The sequence below is a fragment of the Pongo abelii genome, chromosome 3 (assembly GCF_028885655.2).
Source record: "Pongo abelii isolate AG06213 chromosome 3, NHGRI_mPonAbe1-v2.0_pri, whole genome shotgun sequence".
Classification (NCBI taxonomy): Eukaryota; Metazoa; Chordata; class Mammalia; order Primates; family Hominidae; genus Pongo; species Pongo abelii.
In genome coordinates, this window is record NC_071988.2 from 135046800 (window position 1) to 135066790 (window position 19991).

General features: G+C 37.0%; 1 protein-coding gene across 41 annotated transcripts in view; it reads left to right on the forward strand.

Moving 5' to 3' along the window:
• Positions 1-19991, forward strand: part of ANK2 (ankyrin 2) — a 683465-nt gene that overhangs the window by 578184 nt on the left and 85290 nt on the right. For 39 of the 41 annotated variants that reach the window (XM_054554375.2, XM_063723590.1, XM_063723596.1 and 36 more), the window contains 7 exons: positions 232-330; positions 851-949; positions 5052-5249; positions 9995-10093; positions 10778-10876; positions 14789-14887; positions 15810-15908. In XM_054554375.2, the coding sequence (XP_054410350.1) occupies positions 232-330; positions 851-949; positions 5052-5249; positions 9995-10093; positions 10778-10876; positions 14789-14887; positions 15810-15908 (792 nt within the window). Of the gene's footprint in view, positions 1-231; positions 331-850; positions 950-5051; positions 5250-9994; positions 10094-10777; positions 10877-14788; positions 14888-15036; positions 15670-15809; positions 15909-19991 lie in introns of those variants that run through there. The other 2 variants (XM_024245765.3, XM_024245764.3) reach the window with 2 other exon arrangements.

Here is a 19991-nt window from a genome sequence, read left to right on the forward strand (position 1 = left end):
TCCAAGCCCTTAAAATAAAATTTCTTTTGTTCAGTCTATCAAGCCAAACTTTTGTATGTTAAATTTTATTCTTTTTCTTTGTCCTTGTTCATGGCTAACAGATTTAACGCTACCAGTATTTTTTCCAAATGAAGAATCAGTATACTTTGCTTAATATGTTAACAAATAAAAAGATTTCGTGAGGAGTTACAACAATAAATACGATTTTACTTTTGTTTCTCACATTTTCAGAAGGGTTTCACTCCCCTGCATGTAGCAGCCAAGTATGGAAGCTTGGACGTGGCAAAACTTCTCTTGCAACGCCGTGCTGCCGCAGATTCTGCAGGGAAGGTAAAGATTTTCTATACGTTATAATTACGTAACAGTGAAGGTGATAGATTAGGAGATCTGTAAAGACATTTTTCTCACTTCTCTGAAAGGAATGTGAGAGCAACTGATGAAACTATCCCAAATAGACATGGTGGTGATGTCTTCCATGACCGTCCATGTACACACTGATTCAGAAAGCATTTTGAGCTGTGCCTCAAAGTCTCGTCACAACAGCCCCAGAACGTCTCTATATTAAGAAGAATCCCTGCAGTGTTAATGTAGTATTTCTTACATAGCACTTTAGACCTTTATACATTGTGACCCTCAAGATCCCCTTTGCTGGTGGTATGCTCATTTTCAATTTTAGTTATGTTTTTAATATGAACATTATTAGGGATTTGTTTATTTTCGTACTTTTTTCTATTGACTATATTAATTCATTAACATGAATTTAATCAATATCAGTTTCCAGGCATCCTGGTAGCTTCAGGGCAGCTAACCCTAATTTATTAATGCTGAAACTTAAACACACCCTTTACAGAATGGCCTTACCCCGCTCCATGTTGCTGCTCATTATGACAACCAGAAGGTGGCGCTGCTGTTACTGGAGAAGGGTGCTTCCCCTCATGCCACTGCCAAGGTGAGGACCACAGAAAAGGATTTACAGGCATAGGGTGTAACTATCGCCTGAAAACACATGAGAATTGTCTTTTAAACACATGGTATAGTATAACTGCGACTAGTCCTAGCGATAGCAGCTTTTGGGATTGACACCCTTTTTTTTCCCTTGTATTTCTGCCAGTTGCGTCTTGAAAATCTTTTTTAAGATTTTTAGAGTCAGCAAATATTAAGGGGATGTGCCTATAAACCAGTAGAGATGAATCTATTGCTAACATTCTGTGTATTAGAGAATGAAGTCTGAATTTTGAGAATTGAGAAATAAAGTCATTAACATGTTTTCTCTTCTCTCCTATAAACCAAATGCTATGATGAAAATGTCCTTTTATACTCTCAGTCTTTCAAACTTCTATTTGTTTCTTTGTTTTTTTTTAAAAAAATGTTTTATCTGTGTTAACTGTAGCATGGATCCCTCTAAGTCCCTAGATTCAGAGGTGGTGGGAGGATGCCTTTTTGGTGTATGTCTAGAACCAAATTCCGAAACAGCTCCAACTAAGACTTGTACTTACAGACAGGGCATTTCCCACCATTCTAGTTGGCCCCTTATTACACTGAAAATATATATGAATGTCGTATAATGCATAAAGTCCTCATTGCATCTTTCGTTCATTAATTCAGCACACCAATTTTGAGAACACATCAGGGTTTATTTAAAAAATATTGATTGTAATGGGAAAATATTTATGCTATATTAGACAACATAATAAAAAAAACTGCCACCATTTATTTGCCAAACACTATGCCGAGCACTTTACAGGCAATATCTCATAATAACCCCATGAGACTGGTATTCTAATGATCTCCGTTTTGCAGATGAGAAGGTGAGATTTAAGTAGGTTAATTTTCCAAAGTCATATGAATAATAAGTGTTAGAGCTTGTACCTGTGTTTGACCTCAGGCAGACTGACTTTAGAGCTGGTGCTCTTAACCACTAGGTCCTTTGTGTCCCAAAGCAATAGAGGGAGATTTATTCCACTTCTATTATACAAATATATACATATATACTCATATGCCTATTTAAATTTTATACATATTATAAATATAAAATAGGATATATACATAAAATATGTTCTGTATAATATATATTTTATATATAAATATATTATATATCATAAATATATAACTTTGTACACATACATACATATACATCTACATATATTTATATCTTTTGATGCCAATAGTTTATAATAAAGTACTTGAACTGTCAAAAGAGGGTGCCAACTGTTCATAATTATCCACACTGTTCTTACTCCTCTTTTTTCTACAACCTCATCAATTCAGCACATATTTTATGTCTTTCTTCACACTAGATTATAAGCTACTAGAGGAGTGTTCATATCATATTCATTTGCGTATCTATGAGGTGTTTAATAACATATGTGAGTTCCCAATAAATTTGGATGAAAGAATGAAGATTGAGCAACTATGGAATAAAAATATACCTGCTCACTTAACATGCCAGCATTTTTTTTTTCATTAGCTTTCCAGGCTGACCATTCTCAACATAGATACAAAAGACTTCATTAGTACTCATGAGTACTTTCATTGAACTCTTACAATGTGCAAAGAAAGGATTATAGGTACTCAATGGGAGGTAAAATTGTAAAACATATGTTCTCTTTCCACAAGGGACTCTCAATCTGTTTGCAAGAGAAGACCTAGATTATAAAATAATGTGTATGGTTTTCCTAAAGAGACAAACATAGCCTTGATTTCTAGCCTCTACCTTGTATGGTCCTTAATCTTAGGCATGCACGTACCAAGTTCAGAAGATGACATAAAGCATTTCTCTACTCCAGAGTCCACAGTAGGATGGGTATTCTGGGAATGCCTCTCTAGTGTCTTTCACTTATCTGCCCCAGCCTGTCAATGAACATGAGTCCTTCATCTTTGGGGCCACTCCTAGAGGGCTCCAGATGGTAAGATCCCCACTGTAGTCTCCACTTTAGACTCTCTTTCTGCTCATTATAATGTCCCCTCTCCTTAACGCACACGGTCCTTTGGCCACGAGAACTTTGCTTCTTTCCACCAGAGTCCAGAATCTTCTCTTAGTCTTTATTGGGAGTGCTGCAATTATTTGAGTCCAAAAATGTTTCCTCTTTGTGGAGTAAGAGAGCTTTTCAGATCTTGTTGGTTGAGTATCTACCAGGCAAACCTCCTCCATTGCCAAAATTGACACCTTCTTTGATGATCGCTTATGTTGTTTTGCTAAAATATCCCTTTACCTAACCTTAGTAGAGCCCATGCTGTAGGCAGGGGGGTAACTGAGACTAAAGAAACACATTGTAGCAAAAAGAAGTTGACTAAACTTATTTGATCCACAAAAATCTATGTGTCCTTTTTTCAATGGAGTCTATGGACACAAATACAGTATTTTGAAGCATCTGGGACCTCTGATCAGACCCTGAAAAGGCTTCCAAGCTGAATTTCCTTCAGTTGCTTCAGGAGAAACATTGTTTGTCAAAAATGAAAGATACTTATTCTTGCTTGGAGAAATGGGGACAGAGTAGATAATGTAGGGTTGTATGAGGATCAAGATTTGATGATGGCTCATAAAGACATTTAAATTCTCAAAACACTTTTTTATTTTTTAGTACACTTTGCAGTTAGCTTTAAGGAAATAGCATGACCTAAAAATACCTCTCAAGTTTGACTACAGGCTCAAACCTGTAATCCCAGCACTTTAGGGGGCCAAGGTGGGCAGATCGCTTGAGCTTATGAGTTTGAGACCAGCCTGGGCAACATGGTGAAACCCCATCTCTACCAAAAATACAAAAAAATTAGCCAGTCATGGTGGTGTGTGCCTGGAGTCCTCGGTACTTAGGATGCTGAGGTAGGAGGATCACTTGAGCCCAGGAGGTGGAGGTTGCAGTGACTGAGATGGCACTACTGCACTCCAGTCTTGGTGATGGAGCCATACCTTGTCTCAACAAATAAATAAATAAAACATCTCATGGTAATCTCACAAGAAGCACTTGATCATTATGCTTTCTTTCCCTTCAGCATGTCACTGAAGGGAAAAGCCACTGTTTTAAATTTCTATCACACATTTCGAATGGAAAATTCTACCAGATTTGATAAAGAAAAGGAAATAAAACAATATATATTGCAGACTTACAGTTGTTCCACATTTTTTTCTTTTAACTAAATATGGGGTTAAGAGTTTTGTTCTTGTAAGCAGAGTATGGGTTATCCTGTCCCTCTCCACAAACTCCCACCTGAAATGAGTAGCCTCATATTTCTACTTTCGAAGCAGCAGGTTATAAGGAAGGGGAGATCTAGGATTTGAACAGCCCACAAGATTAATATAAGCTAATTTTGTTGTTGAATATATTTTAAATTAGAATGCAACCCATTAAAGACGGGGATCATGTCATGTTCACCATTGTATTCCCACACCTAGCACACTGCTTGGCATATTCTAGGCACTCAGTAATATTTGTTGAACCAGTTTAAAGTACAATCCAAACAGAAGCATATTAGTTGGAGTATTATAGTAAGATAATAGAAACAATTCCATTTGATTCTTTACATTATAACCATATGTGAAGTGTAGCCTTGGTTCCAGATAGCACACACAATTCAAGAGCAATATGGACAAACTAGAATCAGCTCAGAACAGGTCATCCTTATTGGGAGAGATCTAGAAATGGCACTTCCATCAGGAATGGTTGAAGGAATGGAGAAATTAGCCTGGAAAACAGAAAACTAAAGGTGGATATGAAAATCATCCCCAGGTATTTAAAGGATGGTCCTGTAGAAGAGGAACCTGGCTTATTCTATGTTGCTCTTCAGGAGAGAAGCAATATTATAAGGAGAGAATTTTTAGCTCTGGAGCTTTGGTGTCTATATCTGTTTTACAGTAGAATGGGGTGCCTTGTGACTTTTATTGTAGAGATTCGGTTATTGTTGAATGGAAACGTGATGAGTAAGAGTTTGGATTAACTGTAAACTCACTTTTAACTCTTCTATTGATTAGAGATTTTTATTTCCTTTAGAGATACATATTAGAGCAATTGTTAATCTTACACTATATGCATATGTTTTATTTTTGTTTTTTTTAGAATGGCTATACTCCGTTACATATTGCTGCCAAGAAGAATCAAATGCAGATAGCTTCCACCCTCCTGAACTATGGAGCAGAGACAAACATTGTGACAAAGCAAGGAGTAACTCCACTCCATCTGGCCTCACAGGAGGGGCATACAGATATGGTTACCTTGCTTCTGGATAAGGGAGCCAATATCCACATATCAACCAAGGTATTCTGTCCTTTCTTGCATCAATCAAGAGTGTTTTGGATGCATGTAAACAGAAACCAATCACAGACAGTTTGGAACAAAAAGGAGCAATGTATTAAAAAGAAACAGGGATATCTTACAGACCCCAAGGACAGGAAGGGAGTCAAGCCTTATGAGAGATTAGAAAACCATAAGGAAGCAAGGGAGAGAGACTCTCTGTATGGCAACACTTTGGCTTCTTGACTTTTCTATGCAAGTCAGTTTCATTCATCTCTACAGCCCCGCTTTCCTTGCTTTTCTCTGTGTGTCTAAAGAGGCTACCCTGTAGCTCCCAATGTTAACATCACTATAATTGCTCCAGTGTCTGCTGCTCCTCATTCTAAATTTCATATATATAGAGAGAAAGAATGCTTCCATCTGGGGTTTAGCTTAAACAACTGCCTCTAAGCTGGCAGGCCCATGTTCACCACCCAAGGCATTCTTTAGTCCTGCTGGGCATCTGAGGCACCTCTGGATAGGAGAGAGGAAACAATAAAATACAGATTTTTTTCAGTCAACGTAGGTCTAGCTTGAGAGGTTTGGTGGTGGTGGTGAGAAAATCTTTTTTTTTTTTTTAATAAAGCACAACAGTCATTTTAGCCTTTCTCCAGGGACTGGCCTCTATAGACCTCCACGTTAATTATAATAGAATGGCAGCCAAAGATATAAGGGAAAAATATTCAAATATAAAAATATATATTTTTACAAGTATATGTCTTTTGATACACCTATCCATCCATCTACATAAAGATCTATAGATCCATCTATCTAACTTTCTATCTTACACTTATATATACACTGCTATAGCCAGCTGCTGAGAAACACAGAATTGGAACCTGTATTTATTAAGTTGGTTTGTCATTTGATGTCTTGATGCTTTTTGTAATACGTTATATGGGCTTAGTGAAAATTAAGTTTCTTAGCTCCTTCCATAAATATACAAATACTCTATGTTTTCTACATTTCATTGTTAATTGGTACTTTTAAAGTATCAGTGATAAGTTGGTCTTAACGACATTTGTAAATAGGTTATATAGCATGCATCCTTTAGGAAGAGCTATGAAACAGGCAGGTTGCCTTGAATACTTCTGCAGTCCTAGTCTATTTCCTTGTTACTCAGAAGTGTTCCTGTACATCCCCTGCCCTTACGTACTTCTCTGGCCTTTATAAAAAGTCCCCACAAATCCTTTTTTAAAGTATGATGAGAGCAAATTATAGGGTTAGTCTTCCAAAGGACAGTTGCATTTTTACAAGAACGAACACGATAAAGCCTTATAGTGAAATTCCGTGTATCAGATGGACAATTATTACAGTCTAGGGCATGGACGTCCTTGTGACTATTGACGTCATGTCATTCAGGTGGTCATTTACCCTGTTGGAGAAAATATGATCATGAAGCATAGAATATTTTATTTAATATTAGTGTATGAAAAGGGCATGTGTTTACTCTATTAATAACAAATAAATCTTCATTTGAAAATAAGCCAAAGAAATCCATAAACAATTCAGCAGTATTTTGAGTAGGATTAAAATTCCAGATAGTTCATGAAACTGATCTTACAATGCTTCTGATGGTGTTATTTTTAATTTATAAAAATGACAGGTACATATCTGAAATCAGTTCACTATGTCCTCCTTTATGGTATTCTTCTAAATACATTACTTTCTTTGACAGCGTTTTAGCAGTAGCAAATATTTAATGAGTATTTTTGAGTTGCACACTCAGCAATGAAGAAAAACATTCAATTTTGAATCACAAAGTAATTTCTTTATCTTTATAACAATGATTTCAGTATTACATGTGAGTGATGTCCTAAACACATAGTATGTTTATCACTAAAGTAAAACTTTAGTAAGTTTACGCAGATATATCTGACTAATAATACAATATACAAAATTTACATATAAAACATATAACCTTGCCTTTTGGTTAGAATTATAAGATGATGCAACTATAAAAATATCTCAGATAAGAAGCAAAACCGATAAAAAATTTCCCATTGCTTTTGAAGAAAGCATATATTCTTTTCTTTTTAAGGCCAACTCAATAATTTCATACTCTCCATATGATTATTTCACATTAAGAACTATAATATAGAAGTGATATTATAATCATTTTCCAAACACCATCTATCATAAAATAAAACCAAAAAAGATCAGTCATTGAGTCCACCAGTGTGTCTTAGGAAATAAATTACTTTTTTTGAAAAGAACTTCTTCAACACTTTCTATTTTCTTTATTTATTAGAAAAGTTTTTTTTTTCCAGAAACCTTTCAAACAGTGTTTTTCCTCTATTCTCACACTACCACACAACAATCATCAACACAGAAGACTTCTGTGACCAAATGTGGAGAGGTTTTCCCCACATACCAAGCAGCACACACCAGCTGGGTGTCCTCCAATTCAGTTCCAACACTGTCTATCTGGAGAGAGTGTTAGATCCCTTCAGTTGAGGGCTCAGTCCCCAAGACTGCCCTCTGCACAGACACCAATCACAAGTCTGCGCCTCTGAACTTCTGACCGACTGGCTTCAAGTTGGGGTTCCAAGGACACTCCCTTTGAGTTCCATTAATTCACTGGAGTGGCTCACAGAGCTCACAGAAACACTTACATTCACAGTGCTTACAGTTTCTTATAAAGGCTATTACAAAGGATGAAGATGAAGAGACACACAGGGCAAGGTATGAGGGAAGGCACACAGCTTCCATGCCCTTCCTGGGCGCACCACCCTCCACAAGGAAGCTCCATGTGTTCAGCTATCCAGAAGCTTCCCGATCCCTGTCCTCTGGGATTTTATGGAAGCTTCATGATGTCAGCATTCATTCCCCCAGGATATAGGATGGGACTCTCTCTCTCAGGAGGGTCTTATGATCCACAAATGCTGGGGGGAAGATTAGAGCCTAGCCTTAGGGAAAGTGAAAGGAGGCCGGGGGAAGGTGGGAGATATTTTGTTTCCTGAGGCCTGCCCCTGAGGCCTAAAATGCACAGCGTTATAATGAAAGACTATAATAACGGCTATGGGAGTTATGAGACAGCAACCGTGGACAAAAACCTATATTCACTGCAGTTTACATCCTTTGATTTGGATACGCAAGTTTACCACAATAAACTGCAGAGATTTTCATACTGGTTGTTAGTTTGTAATCTTGCATTGCAGAAAATCCATTCTGCAAATAGAGTAGAAAAAAGCGCACATATTTAAAAAGTCATCAAAAATGTCTTTGAGATTTGATGATCACTTTATGTGATGATCACTTCAATAACATTTTTAAACAGACTATCTCTGTAAAGAGAAATATTCTGTTTGTTATTTTAGTAAGGAGAAAATGAAGAAAGAATCTTGTTTTATCCTAATATTCAGTTTTTTATACATTAGGATTAAATAATATTTGTTTAGAAGTGAAGAAAATTTTAATAGAAAAGGATATGCCTTCTATCTCACCCTGTGTTTTACAAAACTCAAAGTTGAGCTCACCCAGAGCTCTCAGGATTAAAAAGCTCCAGGCCCACAAAGAAAAAGCCTCCTCTCACATTGTAGAATGGTTTTCTCTCTCTAGGTTTCACTTACATTTTTGAAATAAGGTCAGTGTACTTTTTGATTTCCAGAAGTAGCACCATGGCTGGAGATCAGGAATTTTGAAGAACATGGCTTAGCTTTCTCAGCCCAGGTGCTAATGCAGGAGAGTGGGCCTGAAGAGTTGTGGTCAGCAGGGCTGGTCAATTTTAATCAGATGTGAACTGGGGAAGAGGTGCTGACTCAGAGCCCAGGTAGCCACCTCAGTCTATAGCTGCAGGATGTCCAGGAAGAGCATAAATATACTAGGCATTTGAACAATAGTGAGGGGAGAGAAATATACAGTATAAATATACTTTAGACTAGAATGTAAGCTCTTTAAAGACAGAAACTTTTGTTCACTGCTGTATTCAAGTGCCTAGAATATGAACACTTCATGACATATGAAACATACTCAAGAAAACACCTGTTAAACATGTAAATGATGTAGTAAGGCTACCAGAGTGTGGCACTGGCTGAATAAGCCACTTTCCCCCATCTTTTCTCCATGCCTTTCTTTTTTTATTATTAATTCATAACTGTACCTTGATTGGATATTCAAATAAACAAAATAATTACTTGATGTATATATACCAAACATGTTGCATAAAGCTGAGCAGTTTATGGTGCTATATAAATAATGAGGTTACTTTAAGGTAATGTTTAGAGGAACCTCCTGAAAAGTATACTCTCTTTGGGTGCTGGAGAAAGTTTTTCTGAACTCATTTCCTGTAACTGTCCATTTTTTACACTCAGGTGATATTTTGTTGATAAAATATAGATGATTATTATGCTTATAAAATAGGTGTAATAGTTGGTTGATCAGCTATTTAAATAAATAAGTTGGTACAGCAGGACATCCAGATGGATTTGAAATAAATGCCATTTGAAAGCTTATTAGCCGTGCTATTTTAAAGCTAATATAAGAACCCAATATAGAAAATAGAAAATGTAATTTGCCTGATGTGTTGATTGACTTAGAGGACATGTCTTAGATGAAACATCATTAATTTAGAGAGTTTGCCTTAAATGTCAGAAGATATAGTTTCTGGGAAGAGGCTATGAGTTTTCCAGGATATTTTCAATATTTTCATTATTTTTTTCATAATATTATAGATGATGCAATGTATTTTCTTCTTCAACTGTATCCCTTTGGTTCCATTCTTTCTGTAGAGTGGACTCACATCCTTACACCTTGCAGCCCAGGAAGATAAAGTGAATGTTGCTGATATTCTCACCAAGCATGGAGCTGATCAGGATGCTCATACAAAGGTAAAGCAAATCATTCTCAGTATTGTGACAGGTTCTGGCTGGGATGATTCCCAGTAGTCCCCATTCAGGTCATCCCATGTCCAGGATCTTCCCTCCTCAAGAGTCCATTCTGAAATATAAACTAATCATAACCCTCTCCTGTGCACAAATCTATGGTGGCTCCCCATTTTTTGCTGGAATCAAGTCCAGTGGATAGCATGAGGTCAGGACCCTTCGCAGAAAGACTCCAATTTTGCAGCCTTAAGTCTACCCTCTCTCTTACTGCTTTAGCTAGTTCACATGACTTGCTGCGTTCCTCCTGTATTTGCTCATCTCCATGCCCTTGGTCTGGAAATGGATTTTCCCTCTCTATTCCATAAAATTCGTACCCATTCTTTAAGCCTGCTGTAGCTACATGTTTCCTGCATCTCCTATCAGAGTCATTCTGTCTTTGCTGTTTTCAGATATTATTTGTGCCTCTCTCTTAGTTCTTTGCAGATTAAGTCACCCACATCTGATCTCTCTTGCTGATATGAAGTTCCTTGTGGTCAGGGGTACATATATAATCTGCTAAATAATACCTTTAGTCAAATTGAATCCTATAATAACTGATACTCTACCCAGTCCTTCTCCTCTGGGGTGTTAACCACTAGAGTAGTAAAGTTTCTACTTTATCTATTTTTAACTTTTTATTCTTATTTACAGCTTGGTTACACACCTTTAATCGTGGCCTGTCACTATGGAAATGTGAAAATGGTCAACTTTCTTCTGAAGCAGGGAGCAAATGTTAATGCAAAAACCAAGGTAAAGTACTTGTGGTCATTTTCAATTCTTATAAGCAAAAAGGTTCAGCCATCTGGATGCTTCACTAGTTTACCAAAGCTACAAGTGTGTTTTTTTCTTCCTTTTTAGTTCTAAAGTGATTTTGAAGAGGTGATGTAGTTTTGTAATTATTTGAGAATTTTCATTCTAATGACCTTTGACAGCCATGAAGGTTAGCTTCAGAACTACTTCTATTATAAAGTTAAAGTAGCTGACATCGATTTAACAACTTACTGCAGGATACAATAGATGCCTGCTAGAACATCTTGATGTTCTGGCAGCTTTCCTTTATGTTGTTTCAGGGCCTTGGCCCCCTCCCCTGACCCCTTATCCTCTCATGAAGAAATACAGACAGGCAGCCTAGACTGCGTGCCTTTCATTTTTAATGAACTCTGTCACATTCAGAACATCACATGGACATGCTCAGTGAGGCAATAATGTATAAGGCCTGGGCTGGAAGTTCTCAAGGATAATGCAGAGCTGACTTGATCCCAACAGTTTCCCCAGTGGCATTTGAAAGGTCCTATTCAGCAAAGCAAGGTTGGAACATAACACTTTACTTCAGTGCACTCAATTTGGTTCAAGGTGAATAGAAGTTCATATTGTAACTGTGGCTATTATGCATAATATAACTTGCAGCTCCAAGTTCTTTGATCCAAAGAAATATTTATTTGCACATTTATTTAAGTTCATGTGTCAGAAATTTTTTTCTTTTTTTTTTTTTTTTGAGACAGGGTCTTACTCTGTTGCCCAGGCTGGAAAGCAATGGCATGATCAGAGCTCACTACAGTCTAGAACCTGGGCTCAAGTCATTCTCTTGCCTCAGGACTGGCTAGGACTATAGGTGCATGATACCATGCCCAGCTAATTTTTAAAAGTTTTTGTAGAGATGAGGTTTCACTACGTTGCCTAGGCTGGTCTCGAACTTCTGGGCTTAAGCGAAATTCTCCCACCTTGGCCAAGCAAAGTGCTGGGATTACAAGTGTGAGCCACCAAGCCTGGCCCAGAAATTTCTAACTGCAGCTATTTGAATGGGCTCAAGTAAATTAGTGTGAGCACGTTCAGGACTTTTCAAAGCCATCATTCAAAATTCTATAAATTAAAAATATACAGAAGTTTTGTAAGTCAGTCTTTATATTCTCTTAGAAGCAGAAACAAAATCATTTCTATACATAAGCATGTTTATAGCTAATTTAAAATAAACTTATTTTTAAACTATAAATAATACTATTAACATTTAAACTTATAATCTTACTCTAGCAAGAATAGCTTGCTGCCTAGTTTCTGACCAGTTCTTAAGTTCTCATGAAATTGAACTTTGAGACTTATTTAAAGCCTCTAATATGAATTCTCAGGCATTAGCTCCTAAAGCCTTTTCTGATGAGCCACCTCCCATATAAACACTCCAGGAAAGACATTTTTGTTGGAATCCAAGTATTCTCTTGAAATGAGCAAATGCAACAGTACAGTGAGATGTTGGCAGGGCTTGAAAATGCTTATCATACTTTTAAATGTTTCATTGTTGAAATGGTTATAATATTTAGAAGGCAAACACTATATTATCTAGAGAATATCAATGGTCTCCCTGGAGTTTGACCTGCATTGAATGAAGATTTGATTGAAAGAAAAATCTCATTTTATCATTTCAGTTTTTTTTTTTTTTTTTTTTTAAGGGAACTAAGTTGCTTGCACTGTTACGTTTGGAACCATATATCTTCAGGGAAATAGATACAAACCTCAAAGGACAGTCTTTTAATAAACTCTTCAGATTTTTTTTCACATGAAAATGACATCTTTGGGAAAGGAATTAGGTTTTCTTCCTCATATCTTATGTGTAGCTGTACTTACTAAAAATGGATTCATTGCTTTAAAAATGTAAACATATATATTAACTTTACTCTGTAAACTCTCATGATGTGGTGTAAAAAATTTGGCAAAATTAACTTGTTTTATAAGACTATTTGTTGCTTAAAATTAGAATGAAACCCTGTTACAGCAACTTGGGATGAACCAGACCTGGTTAATCATATGTTTAATTTGTGAAGAGGGTTTAGAACAGCACATGAAAAAAATTTTATTTATTAAAGACACTGTGAAGATTATGGAGCTCTTCAATTAGAAAAACAAACAAACAAACAAAATGAAAACAACACCACCAAAGTGATTGCTAAAATTTTCAAAGCTAGAAAATAAAACATATTCATGAACAACTTATCTGATCCTTCATCAAACTTGAAATCTTGGCCATTTCCATTTTTCAAATGAGGAACCTGGGGCTTAGAGAGGATTAAGGGTCTGCAAATAATTGGTAGCACTGGGTCCAGAGCTCCTAGCCAGATGGGCCTATGACAGTGGATTAAGAATCAACCAAATGTTTATGTAAACACTTTTGAATTGCTCCAGACTTCCCTGGCAAATATCCTCACTGGGGATTTCAGGTAAAGGTTAGATGAAATCAGGGCTGGGGAACATTTTTGTGGCCACAATGTCCACTGATCTATTGAGGGCAAGAATGTTGCTTTGGCATTATTAATTTACATATATTTATAGATAATTTAGGTTTATTTATATATTATAGTGATATTTTATTAATTTACATGCTAAGTTATTTAGCACATAGTGTGTGATTAGTAAATGCTTGTTGAATGAATTAACTTGGCTGATACTGAAAAGATGAACTAAATTCAATGGATTTAATGGATGTAAACACAATGAAAAGGAATAATTTTTATGAAAAGAAGTATCGCTTAGTGTATTCTCCTCAAATGTCCATGGATTATCTGATTTGACCGCAGTGTCCCTGTAATAGCCAAAGGCTTCTTGGAGTCCCTGTAATTGACTTATATTTTCAGGTTTCCTGGGGTCATCCCATTGTAGGGATTTATAAGGAGACGTAAGACTTTCAACATGACAGAGCTGAGGATGTGCCACACTTAGAGACACTTAGGTAACCCTGATACATATGGGCATGTTCCTATGGGCAGACAGAGTGCAGTGAATTTATAGAAGAAATCATGTAGCACCCACATCTATAGTAGATAGAACAAGCAAATATGTATGTTGCTCACAGGGCAGCAGTGACATTGGATGAAAGGGGTATGTACACTTAAAAGCTTAGAGTATGAAAGGGCCACTCAGAACTTAGAGCCCAGGACAACTGGGTCTGAAACATATAGATAAAATTTGATGAGAAGTGAAGCAGGTGGATTTTAATAAATAATAGCCATTGTCTGGTAGCCATTGGCTGTCATGGTCTACTGCACAGGATCTGAACCTTGCCCGATTGTGGAGAAATTACTTAACTTTCTTATTTTCAGTTTCATCATGTCTGAAATGGCGAGAAAAGCTGTTCTTGGAAAGGAATATAAGATTTAGATTTACTTTCAATGATTTAGAATCCCTAAAGCTAAGCCAAAGGTTAATTATTAGGAGAGTCATGATGAACAAGCAGTGGTTTATGTGACCCTCTGCAGCCTTCAGTTAAAAACAATTTTAACTCTTGTTTCCCAGGGAAGAAATCACAGTGATAATGCTCTGTCTTATTTTAAATCTCTCCTCTCAGCTCAGATGTGAGCAGAAGTCGACTGCACCCACCCCCTTCACCTTCTTAAGGGAGCCCTCCTTTTTAATGCTAACTGGTTAAAATGTAATAATAGTTATCATCTGGAATCTGTTAATCTTGTTTCATCAGCTGTTCTCTTCTCTTTGCTTAGCAGACCATAAGGTGTGAGGGAGTGTTTGCTGCTGAGAAATGGGTTGCTGATAATCTTGGGCTCCAAATAAAGCATCCGTGATGGTTTTGTTGTAAATAAGACTATTCTAAATGAAAGCTAACCTAATTTTCCTCTCTCTCTGCAAATCGGGTGCTGGGCCCGCCACCACTGTCCTCCACAGAACGGCTACACGCCTTTGCACCAGGCCGCGCAGCAGGGTCACACGCACATCATCAACGTCCTGCTCCAGCATGGGGCCAAGCCCAACGCCACCACCGCGGTAAGGCAGACGCCACTGCCCCTCACCACGCTTTCTTCTTTTCCTCTCTTGCCCTGGTGGCTTCTTGTCTGAGCTGAGTGAGGTCAGATTCCTCCTCTTTAAATAAGCCCCCTGGACTCTGGAAAGCCCCAGATTTTTGGACAGGCTTTCCAGAAGTCAGTGTGACTTCCCCAGAAGTGCTTGCCCTGGGAGGGAAAGCAGTCAGCCTGACTCTTTGGCTCTCTCTGGAGACGGGGGCCCTCCGCTTGGGCTGCTGGAACGTGCTCTGCTTACAGCTGGCTCTCAGATGTGAGCACAAATTGACCCCCCCTCGCCTTCTTAAGGGAGCACAGTAAGGGAGCTGCTGGCTTAAACAAAGCTCATTGGGTTGTGGAGCCATTGAAATGTAAACTAAGCGGTGCAATTAAACGAACTGGGATCCCGAGTGGCCTGGGTTGGATGCAGCCTGAATTGCTTGCTTGTGTTACTTTGCTGCACAGTGAGCTTCTGCACAGCTGTAGCTAAATGTTACCTTGTTCCCTATGGTAACATCTTACCTGCAGCAGATGGCCTGACTTCTGATGAGGGATAAGTGTACCCGGTACTTGCTAACAGGTTTTGGAGACGTCATGAGGCACTTTCTTAAGCGCAATACAGTATTTGTAGAAGATATTTGACAACCTTAGGGTTAAAGCGTCAAGTGCTTCTTATTAAAAAGAGCAAGCAGATGCAAGCTTGTTGTGTTACCATGGTGACCTGGGCTATAGTCTGAAGAAGTTACAAAGACAGATTTAGACGTAATGGTAAAAACTAGTGATTTTCCTAAGCTGTGCCTTGTTTTGGAAGGAAATGCTGGCTCATGCAGAGCAGCGGGTGAGCTCATTGGCTCACATCGCAGTCCTCTCTCTTATTTCTCACTCTCTCTCTTTCACTCTCTCTTCAGAATGGCAACACTGCCTTGGCGATTGCTAAGCGTCTGGGCTACATCTCCGTGGTCGACACCCTGAAGGTTGTGACTGAGGAGGTCACCACCACCACCACAGTGAGTATGAGTGACTGATTAGTTTCAGCCTTGTTATCTTCGTTTTCAAACTAAATACACGTACAGTACTTTTTCACTCACAAGATGTTTGGAGCTTTTGGTTTTGAACTTCTTTTTGTTGTAGCACATACATAGGCATGTGCAGAAGTAAATGAATTCACACAAGGAATACAGGGCTTCAGCTTCCTTTACTCAGCACCTATCCCTATAAAAATGTGTGAATATAGTTTTATAATATTTAATTCCTTTTTCTGTGACTGGCTTCTTATTTTCTGGCTCCTCTGCCTTTTTCCTTTAGTTGTGTGTGACACCTACCGCTGGCAAAGCGGTAACACACTCCACTGCAAACTTATCTTAGCCAGGAGGTCAGGCCAGCCTCTGGAAAGACCCTGCCCCTCCCAATACTGTGCTCATGACTGGATCAAATGGACTCCCAGAGAGAGCAATTCATCCTTACTTTGCATCTTATTTCTGATTATTATTTTTTAATTCAAAAAGAGAATTCCTCGTGCTTACTAGGTAAATTGTGCCTGTATCGTGAAAAAGTATATTTTTATATTTTTTATTTTCTCTGTTTTGAATACAACTGCTGACTCTTCATGACAAATCAGTGGTTATCACTGGCCTTTGCTAGAGAAACTCTAGAAAAGTAAAGACCATGATAATATTGAGTCCTAATGCTCCTGTACCATTCAGTGGGAGCAAAGTTTAAAGGAGGCCTCCTGAGAGGGGGCTCCTACCTGAAAGTGGAAGGGCTATTATATTTGCATTTATTCATTCACTAACTTTCTACTTTAAGCATGGATTAAACAATGGCTCTTTAATTTATCTTCCTAAAGTAGAAAAGTAGAAGAACAGTACGACATGAGAAGCTCTTCAAAGACAATAAAACCACAAATGAACAAATAAAGAATTCTGAAGGAGATTCTAGTAAATGCTCCAAACTAAAAATGCATATAGAGTTTGAAACACTTGGTTTTTTTGACAGATGTGAGGAAAAAGAAAGGAATTTTGTTCTTCAGGCTGACAGTAAGTTCCTGTTGACATACATTGAAGTGATGGAATACAGTTGGTTTAACGTGCAGTTTTAAGCAGAGTGGCCTGTGATTTATTAATGAGCTGCAAGGACACAAACTGAATTTAGATGGGAGAGAATAGCACTGCTTGTTTTCTGAAGCAGAATCTTAAAACCTTTGGCCAGTTCACCACAATATTTTTAAAGATTTAAAGTATAGCTTTAATAAATTACATAGGAGAAAAACAGGTCTTGTCACTGCCTAGCACCATACTTGTAGGTCACCATATTTAATGGCTTTTTCTTATTTTATGATTTCTTATACCAGGAAAATCTTCGCATTAAGGGCCTACACATATATGCCACTTCATTTGATATCTTTAAAACAAGGTGTACATCACAATACGTGAAGCCTTTAGTGTCAAGATTGGCCAAGCACACCTGTTCTGCCATTAGAAGTCATGTTTTCTCTCAACTTTTTACCTTTTCCCTGTTCTGGGAATAATGTATGTTTATTTTATCAAGTTATCACTAGATGGCAAGCTTGTATCTCTTGCTATCTTGTGCCTACTTTGCTTCCATTCATTTCATTAACTGATTTATTCCTTCATTATTTATTGGACATAAAATATGTGCTAAGTTCTGTGCTAAGTGCTGAAGAATTATCAGTGGTGAAAACATTACTCCTCCCCACCAGCAACTTCAGTGTCATGAGAGTAGAGAATGAGACTCAGGCTTGGTAAGAAAATAAATTCATATTTTACTCAACAAAACTATGGAACTTATATGTCTGGTTTCAAAGAGATCTCAGGTTTATAGATAATACTTAGGTGAATGACTTCAAACAAACATCTCTATTTAAAAAGAAGAGCAAATAAGCATTCTCTGGTTTGTCTCTACATACTGTAATTGCTGTCTCTAAATAAGTTCTCAGTGTCCTTGTCAGAAATCAGATACAAGATCATCTCTCTACCACATCTAGCTCTGGAAAAGACGGGATGAAAATTCCTTTTAGAACCCTCTGTGAGCTTTTTTTCTTTTCTGGTAACTATTATTCTCTACATTCTGTAGCTGAGCATTGCTCCATCAAAAGTCGCTATACTTAGAATTCAAGTTTCTAGGTGAAAAGCCAATAAAAATAGAAAACATAACAGCATTTCTGCTTTCAGTTAGGACACTAAGAAATCATTGTCCACATGAACTAAACAAGTATCTCTGTTATCTAAATGGATAGTTTTAGTGGTTACATGTTTCGATGCTGGTCTCTCTTCACTGTCTGCTGCTCTTTGAACTGGTTTCTCTTATAATTGTGAGCTTAATTGTTTGGTGAAATGGAATTTTGGGGTAAGGATTGGAAGAATAGACTCATTCTCATCTATTCTGGGAGTCTTCTTACAATAAACTTCCTCTCTTTGGAAAGAGATTTTCAATCATTCTTTTCCCACATAATATTTTTTCCACATAATGTATTGCTAATGATATTAAAAACAGTAATATTTAAGTTAAAAAATATGTAAGGCATTGAGGGAAGATCTAAACTTCAAATTTAGGTTGTTGGGTTTTAAAGCCCATGTTCTTAACCTCTCTGATATAACTGACTTTGGTTTTGCTGAAAACAGCTTAATAGGAATTTTGTGAAGAAACTGTTTTCACCTAATTTTCAACAAAAAGAAAAACCACTTAAATAGTGCTCTTTATTGATTTTTATGGGAGTGTGATATTCAATATCATTTTCAAAAATCTACAGTCACTAAAAATAATTTGAAACTACTGATGATAGCACAATAGACAACTTAATAGTTAAGTAAAATTAATAAAAGTTAATGTTATTACCGCTTAAATGCAACAGTTGCGTTACACCTGCACAACTGACATATTAATTTAACATGAATTGGATTTGTATGATGTGCCATATGAGCAACCATGTAGTCCTTTTAATCAAAGAAAGTTTCCTTTCCTATTCTTCCTTTTGAATTCTTTACCCCAAAGTTTGAATAAAGTCATTGTGTAGAGACCAGAATAAGGCAGTAGTTTGTAAAGGAAAAACCACTTCTGTAGAAACTTCTGAGACATTTTGGAATCGTGGTTTGTTTCCTTAACCTTTGCTTTTCCAACTTTACTTTGTGAGATACAGCAGGGAATATGAGACATTTTAGCATTCTCCTGGGATTACAATCACTATATGTTTGCCAGAATGGATATCAGAATGGTAGAGACACATTTCTGGTGACAGAAGCCAACAAGCCCAATCCACTAATGCAGCTTGGAAGAACTGTGACATATGACTCATCCTTCCACTAATTGATCAACCATCATCAATTGTTTCTATTATTTGTATAATCTTAAAGTGATTGTGTTTTATGTTGCATATAATTGGTATGCAGACCATAAATTACTGAATAAATTAGTAAAATAAAAATATTATATTATATTATTACTTGAACATTAGGGAATAATTGTTCAGTAAACTACAGAAAATGTGAATATTCTAAGTCCTAAATCTTACCTGATGCCATAAGTCAGTTAGCATGAAAATCAGGGGAGGAGGGGATAAAGAGGAGTTGTCTAATGGGTACAAAAATACAGTTAGATAGAAGGAGTAAGATCTAGTGTTAGGCAGCACAACAGGCTAACTATAGTTAACTAAAATGTATATTTCAACATAACTAGAGAAGTGGATTTGGAATGTCCCCAACTCAAAGAAATGATAAATGTTTGAGGTGATGGATATCCCAATTACCCTGATTTGATCATTATACTTATGTTTGTATCAAGATATCACTTGTACCCCGTAAGTATGTACAACTATGTATCCATAAAACTTTAAAAATTTAAAAAATAGGAGCCATAAAAATGGCAATACAATAAATACTTGTAAAGTCATTTGACACCTTTTGAGGTAGAGCCAAGACCTTTTCTTTAAATATAGGTCCATCAATTAGAAATTAACTTGCCATTCTTGCACAAAGAATATCAATACATATTATATTATATATATATATGCTATAATATGTATATTTATATGATATTTTTATGTTCTGTGTACTTTCCTTTTCTTTCTTTTTTTT